This window comes from Punica granatum, chromosome 5 (genome assembly GCF_007655135.1).
Source record: "Punica granatum isolate Tunisia-2019 chromosome 5, ASM765513v2, whole genome shotgun sequence".
Lineage (NCBI taxonomy): Eukaryota > Viridiplantae > Streptophyta > Magnoliopsida > Myrtales > Lythraceae > Punica > Punica granatum.
Window position 1 is genome coordinate 1,569,361 of NC_045131.1, and position 22,447 is coordinate 1,591,807.

The window sequence follows — 22,447 nt, forward strand, 5'->3', positions numbered from 1 at the left end:
AATCATCTGGACAGTAATTATTAGACAAGTACGCAGCCTATAAATTTTCTTGAATAAGAAGCAATGCCAATTCTATCCCCTTTCCATCTCTTCGTGCCACCTAAACCGCGCAAGTTTAACAGGCAAATCTCAGCAACTTGAGGGACAGATTTAAACATCCGAACTGCAACCAAAAAAACACAGAAGGGGAACACTCCCATTCTCTCGGTTATGCCTGCTTAAACAACTAACGAGTCTGCTCACCTTTTTCTTTTGCTCGGCGAGAGTCTGCTCACCTTATATAGGCAAGAATATTGCACTTCATATTTCACAAGCACACGCAATAACATACATAAATGTTATAGTGAACTGAAACTCAGTATAGAGGAGAGGAAAATTCCATCTGGATTATGCATAGCAAATGACAATTTAAGCTAACAGGACGCAAATCTTCAATGATCCTTTGTTTGGATTGGACAGAAACAGAGGGAAAGGAATCATAATTCTGGACAGAATCGTGTCCCGGGTACGTTAGAGCACAGTCCATCTGGATGCGCCACAAGCATATCAATCACATAGGCAAAATTCCAAGTCACTGAAGAAAATCATATATAAGGATTGGTATATGCAACTGGTTTCTCAACCAAAGCCCGTCTCTGCCTCTTGAGCTTAGATAGCATTTTCCTAGAAAACTACCCGAATCCAAACGATTACAATGACATGCAGTCCACAAGTTTACTTCATATAGAGAGCCGATTAAGTGGACCAAAGACTTGTAACAAGGAAAAGAGCCTTCCAAGAAAAAGTAAAGGGCAACAGGAAAGGACAATAATCGGATTGACGACCAAAAATATTCTTTCACACATTCATCATGTCTGTTTTGCTTGGTAACCAGCCTCTTTTCATTGTAGGCTACAGAACTGAGGATTTAAATTCAACAGATAACAGCATTGATCGGACCATGGACATAGAGAAGTCATTCACAGACTTCAACCAACTAGTACTGACCAGAGGTTGTCTAACTATGCAGTCTTCTTCCTCGAAGAGTACCAAATGAGTTCTATAAAGGTAATGATCCAACAAAACAAACATTCTTGTTTTCTCTTATATGTTGATTGGCCTGCCATAGCATTCCATGAAGTCCTATAATCCCCTGCCACAACCTCTTAGCATGCCATCTCTAATTTGTTCCGACAGAGGAACATGAAAGATAAATGGGGCTAACAGAATGGAAGATCAATGGCAGATCAATGTGAATTATTGGTAGTGGATTGACGGCTTCATGATAGTCATCCAGCAATAAGGAAACACGTAACCAAATTTGTATTAATAACGAAATATGAGTTACATGGCCCGATGGCAATGTTTGCTGCACCGTACACGAATCATATTTGACTACTGGAAGTGTCGAGCCATTTTGACTGCTTCATAAAGCTATACCAATTACAAAATGTCTGCCACCAGAAGCAATACCAGGAAAGAGATTCGAATCGAATTACCGTACAGATCAGTGATATTTCCTATAACGGCTCCATTTCTATTCCAGGATCCTTCCATTTCATCATACAACACGAGCTAATGCAATAGAATGAATGCAGTAATCCACACTCACTAATCACAGCCCACGACAAGTTAACATAATCATGGAAAAGAACATGAAGACAACTCTATAATCAACACTTTGATTACCATCACAATGACAGCAAAATTCCATTAGTCAGAGATACAGAACAACTATCGCGTGAGAACGTACTCGTATCACGAAAGCTAACGATTGTAAAGATAAAAATCAATAAAGAAAAAGGAAGGGGTGGGCGCATATAACAAAACAGCAGTGGCAGTAGCAGATAACCCGACGATTTCTGACTGAAATCTGCTTACCGGTCGATACTGTTGCAGTTACAGCTCAAACTCTTCGTCCCTAAGAGCCATTTCAGCTTCCTTCTCCTCCTCCTCGTCGAGGATGAAGTACTCATTCCTCTCCACAGGCTTGAACATGTAGAACATCACAATGTAAAATGCCAAGCTTGCGATCTCCTCGGCGGCATTGCTCACCCACTGGTACTTGTAGGCCGCAATCGTCCTCAGTGCGAAGACCACGATCCTTGTGAAGTACAAGTACCCGATCACAACAATGTAGAACTGTCTAAACAATTGCAGCTTTGCGAGGTTCCTCGCAGCCTTCCCATCGGTCTTAGAGGTCTCTTTGAGAGACCGAATCGACCACACGATGGGGAAGATGATGGCGCAGCAGCAGATGATGTCAACCAAGAGGAAGACCTGGTTCCAGGTAACCCAGTCCTTGATGAAGGGGCCAGTCTCGCCGATCACAATGGAGGCGATGTTGGCGAGGACCTGGAGAGGGATCACGATCATGAGGACCTTCTTCTCCTTCTCCTGAAGGAAGGGCTTGAGGAAGGACCAGCCCGTCCCAATAAGGACGATGACCGTGAAGAGGAGGACCACCCGGATGAACTGGAAGATGTAGAAGAGGACATCCCACCCGTGGGGAGTTCCAGTGACCTTGACATAGTGCTTGTCCTCGGCGCCGAAGATGAGGTTGAGAGCCTTCATGAGGAGGAGCCCGGCCATGAGGAGATGGATCCGGTGAACAGAGCGACGATTCTGGTGGCAAAGGTAGATCCAGAAGCCGAGGAAGCCGAGGTAGGCGAGGGAGAAGAGGAAGAAGAGGGTGGGGAGCTGGGTCCGCCCAGCGGATAGAAAGTCCTTAGATCCGTCGCGGTCGAGGTTGTAGAGCTCGGTGCGGACGTTCATGGAGACGCGGCTCTCGGGGTTGCAGTTGGCGAAGAAGAGGGAGTACTCGTTGGGGGAGGTGACGGGGTAGGACTGGTTGAAGGAGGCGTGAGGGGGCGGAGAGAGGTCGCGGAAGGTGAAGAGAGAGATGATGTAGTGGGAGTCGAGGACGCAGAACTGCGCGCTCTGCTGCATCTCGATGAGGACCTGGAGGAGGGATTCCTCCGAGAGGAGGAAGAAGCCGAGGCGGGAGGGGTCCGGCGTGGTAAGGGCAGAGGCGACGGAGACGGCGGAGATGGAGATGGTGACGTGGCCTGTGTGAGTGAACCCGAACTTCTCGAAGAGGATCATTGGCCGGGCGTCGGAGGAGATGGTTAGGGTTTTGATCTCCGCCGAGGAGGGGGCGAGCATCGACATGAGAGCCAGGAGGAGGAGGAGGAGGATTGATCTCGACATGTTGAGCTGGTGGTGTCGGCCGCCGGGCCGGTGGCGGAGGAGGAGGAGAAGGAGGAGGAGGGAGGAGGAGCTCTGATGGCGATGGCGGGTTGAATTGAGGGTGGTCAATGGGGGTGATGGTGGTAGGACAATTTACGAGGGAAGGTGGCGTAGAAAGCAAAGAACATGGAAGGAGAAGTCGATGAGATCTGATCATCCATGAGATCTGACACCCCCTCAATGAAGACGGTGAGCTGACCTGCAACTTGCGGTTGGGGTTGGGCCGTATGGGCCTACGACCAGACTTTGACGGGCTCTTCGTGGGCTGAATTACTGGGCCACACAAGAATCACATTTCGGCTCATTTCAAATGAGAGGACGATATTGGATCTTCAATCGTGGGCCCGACAGCCAAGCCCAATTATGTAAAAGGAAGTTGCCCAAAATTGGGCCGTCCTCATTTTTCTTTTTGAACAAGTGTCTCATCTTATTGATTGAAATAAGCATAATCTGGCTCTCAGATTAGCCTTAATCACAAAAGAAGAACTACTCAATTAGTGTTAAATGTCTGAAAGTGGCAATCCGCGTGGGACCATCGTGTGACCTTTTTTTTTTTTTTTCACTTTGATCTGGTGTTACTCAAACACGAATGGGTTCCATCATAAAAAAAAAATCAATAATTATCAAAAAGGTTGTCACGCACTGACTATCTGTAACACCCTAAAATTTCATATTGATAGGAGAAGAGTTAGTGAAATGGGTAATAAAAACCCGCTTACAGTATTACTAGCAATTTGGGCTTAAACATTTTGGACCAGTAATGGAACTTGACAAGTAGGTCAATCTCATAAATTGAAACGGATTGTTACAGTACCCTTCAACTAGTAATCAAAATGTACTATAGATTCGATACTTGTTGCGAAACTATTTAAATTTATTTATTAATTATTAAACTTTATAATTCATTGTATTAATCTAAAAAGAGAGATGAATAATTCCAAAATTTTCATTTTACCTTTGTTTCTTTTTAGTCATTCTCCGGACTAGCAATCTTACCATTTTATTTACACTTAAACACGCTTGTACCTATGAGATAGAAAGATGGTAATATATTCTAGGACTGGTGTATATACATACAATAATATCTCATGACAAGGGTTGAAAGCCCCATAATTCAAAATTCGTACCCCTCGTCATAAAACTCGTTAAATAGCGTAAACTTTCTTGTACTCGCTTGTTAGAATTTCAGAGTCGGACACCGACCATGACCTTGACTGGCTGCTGATTGATGACCTCCTCCTTGCGCTCCTCCTGAGCCTGGAGGCCTCGATCCGGTGCACCACCACCCAGTAACACATCGTCCCCAGGGTGGCGGCCATGATGACAGTCCCTATCCCCGTCACCCCCAATGCCAGCCACCTCTCATTAGGCCCCACCACGACGTAGGACAGGGCCAAGAACGCTGCGGAGACCATGGTGCAGGCGAGCCACATGAGCTTGTTGATCACTGCCATCATTAGCCTCTTGGCCCTCCGCTCAATCACCACCACAGAGGTCTGGACCACAACCACAGCTAGGGACACAAATAGGGCCACCGAGTCAAGGATGAAGAACGCCACGAACTCCGCTCTCGGAGCTGCGTTCGCCTCCCCTAGGGAATGGCCTTTCGGTATGTTTTTGGGATCATCAGCATACTGTCCTGGGACGCTGAAGATGGCTGCAAAGGCCACTGTGGCTATGAGGACGGCCACAACAGTGGTGGAGTTGATTGCATTGTTGAGGCCTTCCGCGTGCATCTTGTCGATCCTCTTCCTTATGCCATGGACTTGCCTCCGGGTCTGCCTCGTGTGCTCCAGCTGGTCATAGACCTCATGCTTTATGTCACTCACAGTCTGCTTCAGCTCACGGGCGGCCTTTCTTGGAGTTGGCAGGTTGATGGATTTCGCGCTGGGGACTCCATGGTCCTGCAGGATGGCTACAATCTCTATGACAGAGGACTTCTCCGCAATGTCGAGAGCGGTTTCTCCTGATTTGTTCACCACTGCTTTGTCAATTCCTTCTTGTTTCAACAACCTCAGGACAATCTGCAGGAAACGATGAAACTAACAATCACCCTACCGCAAAGAATAACATTGATTCATGTAACATCAATGAGTAGAAATTCGGTATCCACAATGGCTTTTCGAGGCACCAGTATCAGATTATCGACAGGAATATCTTGAATGATGAATTATCATAGGGGAAGCTCAACGAACCTGAGCCCGAACCTTCCGCGTTGCAATATGTAGCGCCGTGTTTCCCTTATTATCGACTGTGTTGACCAAGCAAGGATCCGACTCCAGAAGCTCCCCGACAAGGTCGGTCCTCTGCCCCTTCACGGCCATGTGAAGCGCCGTCTGGCCCTTCCGGTCGCATCTCGATGCGATCCCGTCCTCTCTGCTCAGAAGGGCCCGCACAACTTCCAAGTGGCCATTCCTCGCAGCCGAGTGCAGGGCGGTTTTCCCGTTGTTCCTATTCACCGAGGCCAGATTCCCGCATTTCTCCAGCAGGAAGCTGACCGCCTCAAAATGGCCTTGGGCTGCCGCGGTGTAAAGGGCGGTCGTGTTGGCGGAATCGACAGTCATCGAGAGCTGAAGGCTCTTGTCCATTAAAAGCTTCAACACCTCTGCCAGAGAAAGAACCAAATCTCCTTAAGGACTAAAATCATTCAACAGAAAACACCTTCACAGGAAAAGGGAAACTCGAAATTCATGAACATACCCAAGTCTCCCCGCTTCGCAGCTATGTGGAAGGCATCGTAGCCGTTCCTAGCTTTGATTCCCGCAGATCCCACATCGCAGTACCTCATCAGCTCCCTCGCCAATTCGACATGGCCATTCTCGGCCGCCACGTAGAGAGCGGTCTCACCCGATTGATTCTGCCTCGACAGCAGCTCCTTCAGCCCCTCTTCATCCTGGCAATCGCCCAGAATCTCCAATGCCAATTCCAAGTCCCCGGACCTAGCCGCCGCGTGCAACGGAGAGTCGTCCCGCTTCGATGTGTACTGTTTGGTCATCTTCTTCTTGGAGAAGCTCTGCTGCCTCTCCATGGATGAAATTGATGCTGCCATGCTGCCCTTCTTCTGCTCTTCTCTAACAACAATAAGCAAGAGATTCTCGCTTCACATGGCAGATTGATTCGAAAGATAATCAAGCTGAGAATTTTTCTTTTGTCTTCCTCAATCAATCTGTGAACTGATTGCCCCAAGAGAGCATTTTTGATTCCTTCTAACCCAAATGATGACCCGACATGGCCTGCAACAGCAGCGAAGTATATTATACATTAAGACCCACTTGCCGTCGTGTGCTCACAACGTTGAAATTATTGAATCCTTTAATATCTTATCCCGCATGACATGCTTATATACACATATATGTATATTTTCAGCTGCAAGAGATAAGGCAACTACGATCCTTTCCAGGATCAAAACTTTCAGCATACCCATGAATCCAATAATGGAGATAGATCTTCATAGCCCAGTGAAAATCAGATCAAACAACAGAGGAATTATTGAATCATTGCGATTGGCTCTTTCATTGATGGCCAGAGAGAGAGGAGAGAGAGAACGGGAAAAGGGAGGTCAAAGATTCAGCTAACCTTTGAAAATGGAGGAACTTCTCCTTCCCAAATATCTGCTAGAAGGAGAAGAACTTGGGGAGGATTGATGAGTCAACTAAATCAATCGAAGCAGGGAGAGCGATAAAGAGAACAGAGCAACAAGTGATGGGTACACGAGAGAGTGCCACGAAAATCTTCGCGGGAGAAAAGGGCAGCAAAAAGGGACAAAGTGAGTGGTTTTTTTTTGTGGAGCTCTGTGTGATCCCATTAACCATTATTTTCAAAAGTACGATGTTGACACCATCGAGAAGAAGATGATGAGGACGACGAGGAGAGAACCACCTCAACCACACAGAGAGAGAGAGGAAAAAAAAAGAAAAAAAAAAAGACGGGTGACAATAAATTAAAAAATATTGAAAGTGAATATTTCTCACATATTCTCATTCATAACCATTTTAATTAATTCTTACTTATTTAAAATATATGAATAACACTCATTAAATATTTAACATAGAGAGAGTTTAGCAGAGGTTCAGTGGCTTCTGGAAATATGTAAAGCTTGTGAGCCTCTACAATGCAAGCAAGAAACATGGCGTTATTGTCTTTTTATTGGGTGGAATGGGGCAAAAAAATGCCCAGTACAAAAACAAATAAAATTAAGAAGAAACAGAGTGAGGGTACGGACTACGGAGGCTCCAACGATATTGCCAAAAGGTAAGAGGTAAGATTAATGAACCGAAGCCGTTACACTATATTGACCAAAGTCGCTACATAAACCATGAACCCGGTGCATGTGGGCTCGAGCAAGACCAAGGCGCTGGCTGGCTGTGGGCTTGGGTGAACCGGGTGCATGAACTGACCTGGATGGTTTCGGCTTTTTACTGCCACGCCATTAATGAAAAGGATCACCGAGTCCAGTCCACGCGTCAACAGTTCACTCTTTAAAGATCTAACGGTGGATATTTGAGTTTGACAGCGGCATTGCGCGTAAATTTTTTTCGCTTTATGTAGCAAAACATTCTGGGAGAAAAAAGATAAGTTGGCCGGTTGGTTAAGAATGTATTAGATTGTTTGCTCCTGCCTTGATATATTTTGTCATGGACGGCTTTCTACAATTTCCTCCCGTACCTTTGGGATCGCGGAATTGTAAATTAATCATGTAACCACGGTTTCATCGATAAGGTGAGTAAAGAGAATAGGAAGTGCAACATGTGACTCGAGGATTCCGTGCCATGACCAATCCAAGTGATGGGTTAACGGTGGTGTTTGTCATGTGGGTGGGGCCGTGGGGGTGAGGGTGGAGTTAAATGGGACGAAAGGGATAGATTCATTAGGCTTTATAAATGTAAAGCTACAATTGCGGTCATCGAAGGAGAACGAGAAACCAACTCCGTTGACAGAGCCCCTCAGCCTAGGCTAAACAAAAGATGTTGCTTTAAACAATTCGATAATTATTTTTCTAAAGCAAGATTTCAAGTTCGAATCTTGTGAATTAAAAAAATTTGCGTTGCGAGAGCTTTACTGCTTAATGGATCGACCTGACTCGACTAGATTAGTCGGATCCAATTGAGCTTTCGAATATTATGATTCACACCAAAAAATAAATAAAGTATTCCATTTGGCCCCTCTATTTTGAAATTTAGACCAATTTGGTCCATTTATAAATTATAAAATCCAATTTTGTTCCTATACATTGGAATTTCGGCTTTATTTAGTCCTCTATCTAGCATATCAGTAGAGTTACAAATGATGCCTTCTTTTTTTTTTCTTTTAAAGTATTGTTTTTATTAGTACAATTGTACTCTATGAATTGACCCATCAGATTCCCCTTCTCTTTAACTTAATGATATATAAACGGCGGTGATTATATGCATGGGCATGGATAAATGTAAACCGTAAGGAGAGATTGATCTAATGCGGAGTCTTGTGGATCAAAAATGTGCAACTACCGGTAGAAGAGCCGGTGGAAGCCTTCAATAACTTAGAGCACTTCAAGGACTCGTTGGAGGGTAAATAACTGTGCAGGACTAGATTGGGGTCAACGAGAAAGTTGAGGGACCAAAGGTGGCACGAGACCTTGGTCAAGCCGCCCCGGAGGGTTGGGGCCCACGTGATTTTTGGGAACATATGCGGACATGTGACCCACACGGTTCTGCTCAGTGCTCGTGGGGTCATGTCACACGTCGTGACAAAGAAACACCCGGCACCAATTTTAGTCCCTTTTCACACTTACATTAGATAGATATCAGAATTATCATTAATTAATCCGTTAATTAATTGCAATTAACGTTCTGTGTCCCCTTATATTTCTACTTTATCCATTTAATTAATGTTTTCACGTGCGGAGCCCATTGGTCTGTTCTTTGTCTGTTTGCGGTGAATCCTTCGGCAGGAAAATATTCCACGTCTCAAAGAAAACGAGGAATGAAGAGAATGATGGCAGGCCGGCCGAGTTTTTACTTGCAAGCGGGTCCGTAATTATAAGGTTTCATGTCTTATCGGGTTGTTTCCCGAGTTTCCTTCGACTATTCTAAATTTTCGTACTGTCACATGCAACTGCGAGTGCATCAGGTGGCTCTGTGAATCCATCCGGCGCGATGATTAATTTTTTGGTCTTGCCCTTATTAGGCCCATTATGCAGTTTCCAGTCACAAGACTGGATCGCACTTCCTTATGATTCAGGTAATATTATGGTCTTCCACTGAATAAAAATAATTGAGATACCGCTTATCCAAAAATATTGGGCTTTGAGTTGGACTGAGCTGGGTCGGACACGTCATAAGCCCATAATATGTGGATTATCTATGGGCTTGTAGAACCCGGTCATGCTTGTCGGGTCATGACACTCGAGAAGATAATTAAACTGCCGGTTATGGATGAGTGAAATATAAACTAACTCATAAAATCCTAAGATCCTGAAAAATCACTTTATTGGAAATTTAAAAAAAAAAAAAAGAAACTAGGAATCTTTGTATCATATTTGGCAGTTTAAATAGTACTTTATTTGTGGCATTGTTTCCCAATTAGTTTTGATTTTATTAGCTTCACACTCGTATATGTCTTCGTTGTCATCATCAATGACGTTAAGCTGTTCAGCCTATATTGTGCCGTCATAAAGAACACGGTCGTCTAATATTGTTGATAGCTAAAGCTAACGAGAGAGATGGCCTAAATAATCAAAATATAATAGTCCAAGCAAGCATGTGGTTTAATTGTCAATTTCTTTTCACTCGGACAGTGATTTGTGATCCTGGTGATGAAGAAATCTTCAAGAGGGTGTCTCGATCCATAATACGATTACCCTATAGAAAGTGGACATGTTCGGTGTGGGCAAACTCTAGGATTCCACGGATTCAGCCGGAGAACAATCCGAGCCAGTCAACTGCATGAACAATATAGTCGATGGTATTGCACGTGTCGAAAATTTATTTTTGGTAGAAAGACGAATCATTTACTAAAATGAACGTGTAGTTGATTGAAATGTACATGCAGTTGAGTCACTCAGAAAATAATGTTTCGTACAAGTACTAAATGTTATTTTTCGAGTACGAAAATATTTCGTATGAATGCAGCAGCGGAATACTTTAGTCGTTGGATCCAAGAATTCCCGGTTTTGTGCAATAAGTTTCTCTGTTTCAACAGTAGGAAATGGAATGATCTAATTGTCAGAGGAACAAAAGATTGGGCGTTGAAAATGAATGAAAACTTTACAAGGAAATATCTAGAGAATCACTTTCATAATTCCAAAAGCTGTGATTCATGGACCGGGAAAAATCAAATTCTCACGTGCCAGTTACCACAACATTGTTCATGACCCGGCACCTATATAATTGATGTATGATGAGATGAGAGTCAGACCCCTTGACCTCCCCCTTCCATCGGATTTCCCCCTTTTATATTTGAAAAGCAAAAACTCATATCATTTCATTTTCATCGCGAATAATCTACAGACATATATAATATAATCATAATGTAATGTAATAAGCTCGTTCAGAATTCCTGCATCTCGAAATTCCGGCTATTTGCCAGTCTCATACGAGGACCATTATTACTGTTGTACGTAATGGGTAGCATTGAATGCTTAACAATGGGTTCGCACAAATTGCATCTTAGAAGTTAGAGCTCTCGGTCGTCGACCGGGCCATCGATGCTGTACTGCTCGGGGATTTACGAGTTATGATAAGAACTATAACCTAGCGATGGGATCTTAAATGAGAGTTGAAATTTTCCAATGATGTGTTGTGGCTACGACGTAGAATGATTCTCCGAGGAGACAATCAACTAGCGGCTGTTATTTGACGATTGACAAGGGAGAAGGTCGGCGTTGGATGCTTCGAGTCAATCGAACAACACGTCATAAATGTACATTCCAATCTATATTATTGTCGGGATTTAAAATCCAAAAAATAAATAGGCATTAATTAGAGGTGCAGAATTTGAAATCCATCGGAAGTAGCTCGTAGTTAGATCAAATCGACAACCAAAAGAAGATTTCGCCGAGTCAGTAAACCAATATCACGTCGTGGTCTCACTGATAAAATGATAAAATCCCTGCCTAGCTAAGTCTCAGATGGAGTAGATCGCACGAGAGAAGCTAACACGTCCCTCAATGTGAATGGCTTCTGTCTGTCTACGTTATTAATTTCTTCCGTGTTCCTATAGGGAAACATCATCCTTATTCATTGCCTTTACTCGTCATTTTTTTTTTTTGATAAATGATGCTTTTTTTTTTTTCGATTACTAGAGTGGCTCATGGAGTTACTGCATTAAAATAGAAATCATAAATAACTAATAAAGAGACATAGAAATCCTAAATATATAATAAAGAGGCACGGGTAGTCTCACTAAATATCAAACCTGAAACATTTTAGTTATCAGACAAGAAGTGCACTGCTGTGCTATCTCCTGTCTTAATGATAAATGATGCCTTTACTCGTCATAATCAAGGCAGAATCTGTCCGAAAAAGGGAAACGCAAACACGGCTTGTTAATGTTCAAAATACATAAAAGCAGGGAGTATGTTTCGGTTTTTTTTTTTTTTTTGGAATATCGAATGCCGGGGCTACGACGATGCTCATAGGCTATTTTCGAGGAACGATGTTTCATGTTTCTTTGACACAAGAGACTGAATAATTATAAATTCAATAGATGATTTATTACGCACGTGCATTATGTATGTCCGCAGCGTTTATGCAGAAGCTGATCATGTTTCTGCAGTGCATCTCTATGCTGTGTATCATACTCGAACAACTGTAATATGTACGCTCCTCAATTAGTTACATCCGAGAGACAAAAACTACAATAGGAAAGACAGAGCTCAGCGTGATCGTAAATGAAGCCGACTAGAGAAGGACGATGACAAACTGGTCCGACAGTTGGACATGACAAACAATCCCGATAGCCGATTCTTGATGTCTTCGGGAGCATATTTGAAGATCGACCGTGACGCCCTCTCCCTCTCGAATGTGGCCTTGTGAGAGTCGTAGAACTCTCTGTACGCTGGCACGATCTTCTGCTCGATCGATGCCTTGATCATGTCCCGAAGGACCTGATCAGGGACTACAGTCGAACTCTGCCTCTGGTACGCATCCTCGAAGCTGGAATTGAATCTCATAAGGGCTTCCACCAGTGAACTTGCCATTGAATTTGTGTTTGTGAGCAGCGAGTCGAACACCTTTCCCCACCCGATCCGCTCGTAATTGCCTGCGAACTGCCTTACCTTGTCTTCATGCTTCACGATCCAATCATCCCCGAGCAAGTACTTCAGATTTGAAGTGCGGACCCTCGACACGACGTGCTGGAGATTGTTTGCCAGGAAGAGGTATGAAACGGATACGTCCTTGTAATGCTTGGCCCTGGCATCGAGCTTGCAGAGGAGGACGAGGACCAGCCACGCGAGGCGGATGGAGATCGCCGGGGCATGAGTGTCGTCCCTGTCCGGGCTGTCGAAATAAGACTCTGGCAGTGGTGACCTCGATGGAGAGTTCGGCTGCTCATCAACGAAGATATCGCCAAGTATGTTGCTGTAGTCCGAGAGGAGGCAGAGGTAGTTCATGGTATCAACAGTGAGAGAGTGAACGCCGCCGCCTGGAACCGCTGATTTAGATGAGTCCTTGAGGATAGTCGACTCGAAATCGGCCAGTGACGAGCGCACGGACTCGCCAAGTCGGACCAGCGAGTTCACTGCGAGAGATAGGACAGTGGAAGTTGAGTCGAACGCGAAGACCGTCTCAATGTCATGCCAATTCTCCGAGATAGCCATGTACATGTCGAGGAGGCGGAACATCTTCTCCGGCGACTTCTTGCTGCTACGGGCGACTGCCTCAGGGAAGCCGAACAGGAGGGCCGCTCCTTCCTTCGTAATCTCCCCGAAGCATGACTGGCGGATGGAGTCGGATGCCGCGAAGACGTGGTCGCAGAGGATTCGCTCCCCATAGAACAGTATCCCCACCAACACTTTCACTGCCTCTAACCAGCTCTTGATCTTCGCTTCCACAGCTTCCCACGGCATCTTCTGGACCTGCGACGCGGTGACCTTCTCCACACCGAGCCGATAGATCCCTTCGTCGATGATCGACTTCCGAATCACCTTGTAAATCCCGATGCACTCCTTCGCGTACCCTGAGGAGATCATGCAGTCCGCGATGGACCTCAGATCAGCCATTGCGATCAACGACGCCTCCTCAACCTCGGAGATGGAGCCCTTGGCTACGCGAGCATCGCTGTCGTCCTCCCCCTCATCATCATAATCATCAGACGTGCTGGACCTCGTGGTGGTGGAGGTGGAGGTCCGTGAGGATCGAGTGGAGACGGACTCGGGGTCGAGGTGAGCCCGGTTCAGTGACAATATCTGGTACAGCTCCTTCTGGAGCCGCTTCATCGCGACCTCCATCAGCCCCTGCGCACGAACCAGCATGTCTGAGGTCGAGTTGTCGGACGCCAGCGCGTGCATAGCCTGCTGCAGGTCGTTCACGCACTTCACGAACTGGCCGGCTTCCTGCTTGTCCTCGTAAAAGAGGGAGGTGACTCGAGCGTAGGTGGACGTGTCGGGATTCCATTTCATGATAAGCTGCTCGGCCGCTTCGATGGCTCTCGCCATCACCAATTCCGATTCTGAGGAGGTCCGGGGCGGACCGGAGACGGATGCTCTAGAAGAAGCGAGTGCAAAGGACGAGGTTTTAGAGTGAAAGCAGAGACTCCTCATTCCTTTCCTCGGCATATTCGATTGAATCTGAGGTGGGATCGTCTTGGGATATAACAATAGTAATAATAATAATAATAATCAGAATTGTGCAGCTCTTCCTGGTTGGTTGGGGGGGACAGAGTTCTATAGCTTCTTCCGTTGTGAAGTGAGGGGAAACAAAGGCCGTTTTACATTTTATAGGAGAGGACTAACGAGGAGAGACGACAGCCTCGTTTGGGAGTGAATGAAGAAGAAGAAGCGCGGGGAATTGGACTTTTTGACTCTTTTTTTTTTTTTTGGGGGGGGGGGTTGGAGGACATTTTGACTTTGGTAAGTGAATAGGTGGGGACTGCGTAAGCCTCTCTCTGCTTACGCGTTCTCCGATGCAGGCAGGCCAATCAAGACTTTTAACTTTCCTTACCTAAATTTAAAAACAGAAAAAGGAAAATAAAGAAAATTCCATATCACCTACATGCACATAGGATACTGTGTAAATATTGAGCATTTATGTAAAATGTGAGCAAAAGAGAGAAGATGTTAAACTGTTGAGCATTTATGTAAATATAATTTTAGCCATTATAATACTTATTCAATTAAATACTTATTCCATTTAAATCTTAAATTTTTAGCATTTAATTTTCAACGCTTAAAATTTTTGAGGATGCTTGCAGAAAGTCAGTTGTAGGAGTTTTGATTATTATTCACATGGGGATGGGGACGTCAGCGTCTATGTCATCACGGAAGAGAAAACGGACGGGACGCGCGATCCATCGCAGGTTGCGGAAACTGTTGGCAGCAAAAGTCCAAACTCCGCAAATCAGAACGGAGAAAGAGAAGGCCGTTGGCCACTTTTGGACCTTTACCTGATTCAACTTTTTCCCATGCAGCAATGAAACAAGTAACGTGAAGAAACAAACAACATTCCCCATGTTATATAAATAAATAAATAAATGAACTTATATTATATAGGTTTATTTTACCCATCGTGCTAATTTTCGAATCTGAATTGTTTCCAGCCTAGACAAAATCCGAGGGAAATTTTTAGCAGCAGAACTATGACTAGAATGCACAGGGCGTAGACCCTGTTCACACCCAGTAATAATTTCTCCAATCCAGTGGTCGCGCTGGAAATTTAACACCACTATCATCGCCATGCGACACGAGAAGTGTAAGCAAATAGTTAAGACTGAATTATTATACTCGTAGTATTATTTAACTTCATCGTGAAATGATCATTTCCCATCACTTCATCCGTGTAGTACTTAACATCATCGGCTGCAAATTAACCTACTAGTAAGTAGCTATTAAACAGGAGAATATTTCTATATAAGCTCTACGACTACCTCTGCTAGTATATCATCTACCAACAGCCTCTCGATTTCCTTCCCTATGATATCGTAATCATCTCCCAAATTCAGCCACTGTGACTCGCTAATTAAAACCCTGTCTAGCGTACCTTTATTCGCTTTCTTGTCTCGGCCCACCAATGATCTGCACAGCCCATCGAGAAGCCCGTCCCTGCTCAGCTTGAACCCCAGAGCCGGTCTCATGGCCATCGCCCAAGGGTGTGGGTCAGTCAGCTGCTGGTAAATCTCGTTCAATCCAGAATTTAACCGATCGAAGAGTAGCCTCCTCTCAGGCCTCGAGGAACTTTCACTAGAGTGTGATTTCTCGAGCTCTTCAAACATCGAGGGATCGACAGGGGACTTAAGAGAATGAAGCTTTGATACGAAGGTGTCGGGGTCATAATCGACGTATCCTGAACGGACTAAGATGTCTGTGACATACGAGGATTCCCAGCTCCCTTTAGTTTTATGCGCCGCCCTGTCCTCTGATGTGCCAAATGGCCCTTCCCCTACATCTTCATCACTAGAGATTAGTGCATTCCCCTCCCCATATGCTTCAGACTCGAGCTTGAGTAGCTGAAGTTGCATGCGAAGCCCTGTAGAGGAAAAAGATATTTAAGAATCCGTGGAACAGAAGAAGCAGCTCTCCCTCACTGGAGTACCGAGTTCATTGCATGGCGAGCTTGATTATCAATTAAGCACAGAGCACATTATGGATGCCGGCTTTCACATAGGAAAGGATTGAACAAGTCAATCTCCGTTTATGAGTTAATTCTGGTTTTCAGAGGCAATTGAATTGGGACACTGATTTTTTTTACCATGTTAGTCCCATGATGACCTCAGCTAAATCTGCTTAAATAAAGCATTTTAAGAATAAGATACAAGAAAACAGATTGCAAGAATAAAGAACCATAGTTTCATTTTAAAAATAAAGAACTATAGTTTCATTTTAACAAGCTGTGAAATGATGACATAGAGCCTAATCTGCTTTTCTACTCGATCTACAATAAATTTGTCTGATGGCTCAATGGCTACTGTACAAAATTTTTAATATAGGAAAAATGTGAAATAACCATTGTTTGAAGTCCTTGCTTGGTAGCTTCAGTAGGAAAACTGAATATGCGTCCCATTTTCAAAAATGACAATTCTGTAATCATGATTGCTATAACCCCGCTACGGCTTATCTATCTCTTTTCACAAATTAGATTTTTTCTAGTTCCTTCGTGGTAATTAAATGGTTATGATAGCAGAAGGGACCTAAAGAGTAGTTTAGAACAAAAGGAGAAGAGAAGCTTGTTGCCTACCATGGAGATCAGCACTTAGACTCTCAAAACACTCGGACCCAGATGAAGGATCATCTGTAAAAGGAGCTTCCAGAGTTGAAACCGGACTGGGCTGATCAGCCTCCTTGGAGCTTGCAGGAGACTGCAGTTCAGGTACAGGACGATGCAAGGTATCAGGAATTTCTTTAGATGACCCATCCAATGGTTCCTGCAACACTAAAACCTAGTTAGAGTTCCAATTCGGGAACCAACCATGCTAGTCCTTTAACTACCAGAACAGGCGCCATAGATGGACTTATAGGTCCAGATATCCAAGGAAATTGAAATATTTCAAGAATGCATGAGTATTGCATTGCATTTTCAAATGTTTATTCTTTGTAGGATAAAATTTTCATGCAGGTTAATGGAAAGGCCTGAATTTATTCGTGCAAATTAAGTATGATCAAAGCGTTGGTATTGAGAAAACCAGTGTGAACGTAAGGTCAGACTAACAACTAAAAAGTGACACGAGAAAATTCAGTAATAGTGATTCCAAATGCACCTTCTTCAGGAAATTGGCACAGCAATACAAGAGGGAAAAGAAGATGCTGTTATCACATTTCTTAGTTAATCGCAAGATAAATGTATGTATAGACATATACGAAAACATTACCTTTGATACCTGATCATCTCTGTCACTGCACGAGGAGTTCAAGAAAGGAGTGGACAGCTGGGGACATAAAGCTTCTGCTGGAGAGAATTTATTCACATGTTCTACGGCCAGATCGTCATGGACAATGCTAGCCGATGATTCAGAAAATACAGGACTTAGCCATAATGCACCCATCTCCATGAGACCAGGTTTTGGTTGATTCTGCCTCGGATGAAATTCTTCTGACGCACTGCTTGTCTCTCCTCTTATAAAGCGGCGAGGGTGACGCTCACTCTGCCGGGATCTCAACTTTCTAGGAGCTAAAGCATCCCTTGAATCAGCATGCCCGATTATTTTCTTATTCTTTTCCCACTTTATTGTCTCCCTAGGTATTGTATACCTACAATTGCGAGGAGCTTCGCAGCTCATGTTTGCTCTAGGACTGCCAGAAAAGTTTGATGAAGAAGGAACAGATCTTGATCTTGACAAGTTATTCACGCACACATCTTTCCAGCCATCTCTGCTGCTAATACCCAGAGGCTCAACCAAAGCACCAGACAAATCATTACTAGCAAATGCTTTTCGACCGTTGTGGCAATCTGCGTCTGGACTTCTTGCATCACGGTCAGTGGCGAGCATATCAGCCAAAGTGCTACCCCTGCTGAGTTCACCCATATCCTCAGACTTGTGAGTCATTTTCCACCGCCTTGAGAGCCTTCTCTTAGCCTCCCTAGTCACAGAAGATTCGGTCGAACAAGATGCATGTTTGCATCGGTTATTCCAGTCAGAAGACTTCGTTGAAGTCAATATAGTTATATCAGATTCATTTGCAGAGTCGTTCATAGAGACAGTAGACGAGCTATCGTCCCCATATTCACTGATCTTCAAGGGCAAAATACTTGGGGAGCCAGAATCATATTCATCTTTCATTTTCATACTTATTTCTTTGGCAATTGCTCGAGACCCTTCCAACTGGAGCTTCAAATCCACATCGCCATTCAACTTTTTCCTCCGAATCTGCTCCATATCTTTGGATCTAAAACTTGGGAAATCTTCGAGACTGCTACTATCTGACAGGAGAGAATGTGAAGGGGGTGATGAAGGGCTTTTGGTAGAGTGATAAACCTTACCGAGGTTGGGCTTTAGGACAACAATCCTCGTAGGAACAATATCAGAGTCCTTTCTTCCTTCCAACTTCGCTGGTTTCAGGGTATCAGGAGAACCACAATTCTGGTGACCAGGCAAATTGTTTTTATGCTTATCAGAAGATTTCCTTGACTTTCTTGGCAATTTCTCTCTTCCTGATTTCAATCCATGATAATTTGGTTCACATGCGTGAGCTTTTGATGATTTAGCAGTTGAAATGTGGCTGAAATGGGACTGAAAAGGAGCAACTTCCAGATCATTCATGTGCTTTGTAAACAAAGAATCTGGCTGCTGAAGGAACTTCAGCAGGAGATCTCTGTTGGAGTCAAGCACCTCAATCGCATCATGGAATTCCTTCGAGTCCTGAAGTTTATCATCAGTAGACAGCCGCTTCGCCTCCACGAATTTCTGCCTGATGAATGCCATTTCCTCTGAGGTTATATTAGACCTCGCAGTCCCCGGGGACCGGTAAGTACTTTTCTCAACCTTCGGAGCTTCTACAACTTCAAATACATCTTTAAATTCTTGTTCCTCCTGGGAGCTTCTCCTCGATGATCGGCGACTGGAAAAAGGGCTACTTCTTTCAACCTTCTCTACCTTGGCCGTAAGCCGATGCTCTTGAGAGCACCTCCTTTGTGGTTTCTGAGCAGGTTGTGGAGGTGGCGGCCCCTCAAGGCCCATTAATCTTGCGATGACACTCTGTGACCGTCGTCTAGATTCACTCTCCTGGGACATCTCCTTTGCCAGCAAGTGCTTGATCGGAGTTCCAGCAGGTCGTCTCGATGATCTTTGCCCTAAGTCCAACATGAGCTACAGAACGAAATACATATGATAATATATGTCAGTTTTGATAGAAGAACTATCCCAACAGTAAATAAAGTTACTTCAGATTTCAGCAATAAACGACCACACAACAATTTCATTAAGTTTAAGATGAAAGCAAATTAAAATAAGAGCAAGAAACATAGCTCACCGAATCTTTGTCTGTTACGCCACTACTGAAGGAACCAGAGTCAGAGGCTAATGTGGCACTCTTTCTCAGTTTATGAGTTTTCAGATTTCCTGCAAATAATAGGATTATCAGCCCACCAATTTTTCGGAGACATCATATGGAAAAGTTTCCAAGAGAAGCGAGTAAAAGAAGGCAAAGGTAACTGGAAGAGGAAGGAAGAGACAGATATGGAGAGAGAAAGTCAATGAGATTAGCGGATAATAATCACAGGGTGCATGATGGTGCGACCTCAATTATTGCAGTCTCTGCAACATGTCAAGAGCATTTCGAGCAACAGAGAGAGAACTCAAGTTCATGTGATTAATAACAGAGACAAATGGAAGCACCGAGATGCCGAAACTGAAGAGTCGAAGGGAATAAAAGAAAAGGCGGTGGGATGCCGAAATTGATGGATGAAAAGCTAATTTCAATACATAGAAGAAGGATCTTAGGCAAGGGGTCAAGCTTTAAGATGCACCCAATAGTCAAACAGTGCCACTATTTCTTTTCTCATCATGATAGCAGGCATCATTGCGGAAACAAAGGTAATATCATGGAGACACCACGGGAGAAAAGCGAGGGAGGTATTGAACCACCCAACCTTGCTATCGAAGCGTAAACAAAGGGCAAAGCAGCTGCTCATCTATTCATCTTTACAAAACTGCGGGTGTTTAACATAAAATATATATTTAAATAAGATTTTTTAAAAAAAATCGTAAGAGTAACAGAAATCCCAGAGCACTTTCTCACCAAATAAATACAACAATTAGAATAATTAATAATCATAGCCTCCACTCAGTTATATCAGCTGAATGCGTGAGCTCGATTTTGGCTAACTTCAGGAAGCATTGAATGTTCATATGGTAGGTTTTCTGAAGACAGGTAGCTCTTCTGATCTTCAGATTTAGAATGGGAGAGGGAGATTGGGCGAGTTTTCCCTTTTTTGCCTAATTTGCTACCAGAACATGATCAGTTTGCATTATAATGGAGGAAAAGCTGAAGAAGACAGAAGAGAAATTCCTCCGACTTGAGCAATCAAAAGGACCAAAAAAATTGCAGAGCAATCGCGACATTTTCCTTTTCCTTGCCAGTCAGATGAACAGGCAGAGGAAGTAGCTCCAACTGACTCTGGAAATTCCATTCACCATTTCGAAATCCTCGTTCAAGCACTAGCTCAGCTACGGAGAACCACTCGAATAACAGAAAATGAATAAAAATAATGGTGAGGACAGCGGGGAAGAGAGGATCGGACCTAGGCCGGAGCTTCGATTAGCGGTGCAGACAGTGGACCTCTTTTGCCGGAGAGTCTCCATGGCCACTCATTTGAGAGGAGGGAGGGGAGAGAGGAAAAGGAGGACCTACCGCCGCTGGTTCTCTCTCTTCGGCTGCTTAGCTTCTAAGAGAGGGGGGGGAGAGGGGGGGGGGGGGGGGACAGGAGCGGCTGTCACGGCAGAAAGCACGCCATGGACGCAGCGAACGAGCGAGAGAGAGAGAGAGAGAGAGAGAGAGAGGGAGACAGAGGGAGAGAGAAAGCGGAGAAAAGAAGAAAAAGGGGGACGAAGTATCCGAGAAGAAGGCGAGCTACAGGAGACCTAGATCTGCTCGCTTCAGCTCAAATGCGCCCGGGGAAGACGAAGGATCGAGAGAGAGAGAGAGGCTGTAAGGTGAGGAGAGAGTGGGGGGAAGAGAGAGAGAGAGAGAGAGGGAAGTGGTGGTGGTGGAGGTGATGGTGGAGGGCTGGTCTGCTAATTTTTGAACTTTCAAATACCGATATACTGACAATAGGACCCCCTCTCCTCCCTCTCTCCCTCATGCACTCTCTGCGCGGGCAATGTCGTACTCCCTTCTAACCCCCCCCCCCCCCCCCCCCCCCCCCCCCCCAACACACAAAAAACCCTTCTCCATCCACGTGTCTGCTAAACCGGGGAGCAAATTTTTTTTTTTTTTTTACAGTGAAGGCCGGTGAAATTAGTTCAATAAAATAATAATCTAAATTATTACTAATAAAGAGATTAGATCATTTCAAAATGAATATTAAATCTGGGATCAGATAGCGAAGTGCGTGATTGCTCTATACTCTATTCGATCGGAACCAATTTTAGGAAAGGCGAATGCCCTGGACCGCACAGGGAGGATTTATTGCATGATCAGATCCCATCCAACACAATGCATTAACACGAGAGCAAATTCAGGCAAATCTTCTATCTATAGGTAAAATTCCTCAATCCTCAACTGGGAGTAGGACTAACTCAGCTCGACATCACGGGTCGCGGGACGAGCGACAACACTGTATCATAATTTCCGTCAAGAAGACATATAATGACCTATCGCGCGGAAGTTTCTCGGATGTTTGGAGGGATTTGCTTCAATAATAGGTTTGTATATATACAATGACATTACTAGAAGCTAGCTAGCTAGAAAGATTAGTATTTAGAATCTAGCCGAAAAGTGAGGAAAAAGAAAAGGAGAGAGGGACGTATGGGAAGGCGAGAGTTTCTAATTTTTGTGCTTTCTATTTTGAAATTTGAATAGCAAAAGGGACGAGAAAGTTTTTTTTTAAAAAAATAAAAAACTAGCTCGCGTATATTAGTATGGTTTCCGATCAACTATTCTAATCGTGTTGAGATTAACATTGAATAGTACATCATTCTATATAATAAAAGAATACGAATGGAAAGTTGTTTATTATTGAGAAAATTTGGATATACACAACTTCTGTAAATGCTTTCCTTTTTTATGGTTCAACTCGTGTAAATGTTAAATACACGTGAAGGTCTGAAAGCTCTTATTTTTTCCTAACTCTTGGCCTTCTACTTCTACTTACTGCAACTTCAATTGTACCATAAAAGATAAAAGGCATATACGCGAAATTATGAATGAATATCCTCAAAAAGAAAGTTCTTAGGACTTCTTGGGGCCACGGCAAATTCTTTCCCTTACCAGCAAAATGGGGCAAACTGAATGGAGGCATTTAATATAATTTAATTATTAATGTGGATTGGTCTCAGCGGTTCGAAACTTATTCCGCTTAAGTAAGGTCTCGTGTTCGAATCCTTGTGAATGCATAAAATCTACGCTATGAGAGATTTATTTCTTAGTGGA

At 44.0% G+C, this 22,447-nt stretch overlaps 4 protein-coding genes across 7 annotated transcripts; all 4 read right to left on the bottom strand.

Annotated features, from left to right (window-relative positions):
* Window positions 1-1,611: 1,611 nt before the first annotated feature.
* LOC116209552 (protein CANDIDATE G-PROTEIN COUPLED RECEPTOR 7-like) lies at window positions 1,612-3,403 on the bottom strand. Its single transcript, XM_031543215.1, has one exon. It carries the CDS (start codon window positions 3,187-3,189, stop codon window positions 1,879-1,881), a length of 1,311 nt encoding a protein of 436 aa, XP_031399075.1. The 5' UTR covers window positions 3,190-3,403; the 3' UTR covers window positions 1,612-1,878.
* An 805-nt stretch (window positions 3,404-4,208) lies between these two features.
* On the bottom strand, window positions 4,209-7,002 carry LOC116209550 (ankyrin repeat-containing protein At5g02620-like). Of its 2 annotated transcripts, none has more exons than XM_031543213.1 (4): window positions 6,805-7,002; window positions 5,929-6,461; window positions 5,424-5,833; window positions 4,209-5,252 (listed from the first exon to the last, which is right to left on the bottom strand). In XM_031543213.1, the coding sequence occupies exons 2-4, from the start codon at window positions 6,275-6,277 to the stop codon at window positions 4,374-4,376; spliced, it is 1,638 nt and encodes a 545-aa protein (XP_031399073.1). In that variant the 5' UTR covers window positions 6,278-6,461; window positions 6,805-7,002; the 3' UTR covers window positions 4,209-4,373. The 2 variants fall into 2 exon arrangements, with proteins under 2 accessions (XP_031399073.1, XP_031399074.1); XM_031543214.1 differs by lacking the exon at window positions 6,805-7,002 and adding an exon at window positions 6,649-6,798.
* Window positions 7,003-11,891: 4,889 nt separating this feature from the next.
* Window positions 11,892-14,158, bottom strand: LOC116209549 (exocyst complex component EXO70H1-like). Its single transcript, XM_031543212.1, has one exon. The coding sequence runs from the start codon at window positions 13,982-13,984 to the stop codon at window positions 12,083-12,085; it is 1,902 nt and encodes a 633-aa protein (XP_031399072.1). The 5' UTR covers window positions 13,985-14,158; the 3' UTR covers window positions 11,892-12,082.
* A 970-nt stretch (window positions 14,159-15,128) lies between these two features.
* Window positions 15,129-21,176, bottom strand: LOC116209548. Of its 3 annotated transcripts, none has more exons than XM_031543210.1 (5): window positions 20,598-21,176; window positions 19,328-19,416; window positions 17,239-19,164; window positions 16,599-16,785; window positions 15,129-15,890 (listed from the first exon to the last, which is right to left on the bottom strand). In XM_031543210.1, exons 1-5 carry the CDS (start codon window positions 20,656-20,658, stop codon window positions 15,271-15,273), a joined length of 2,883 nt encoding a protein of 960 aa, XP_031399070.1. In that variant the 5' UTR covers window positions 20,659-21,176; the 3' UTR covers window positions 15,129-15,270. The 3 variants fall into 3 exon arrangements, with proteins under 3 accessions (XP_031399070.1, XP_031399069.1, XP_031399071.1); XM_031543209.1 differs by having other exon boundaries at window positions 17,230-19,164; window positions 20,598-21,173; XM_031543211.1 differs by lacking the exon at window positions 20,598-21,176 and adding an exon at window positions 19,595-20,537 and having other exon boundaries at window positions 17,230-19,164.
* Window positions 21,177-22,447: the final 1,271 nt, after the last annotated feature.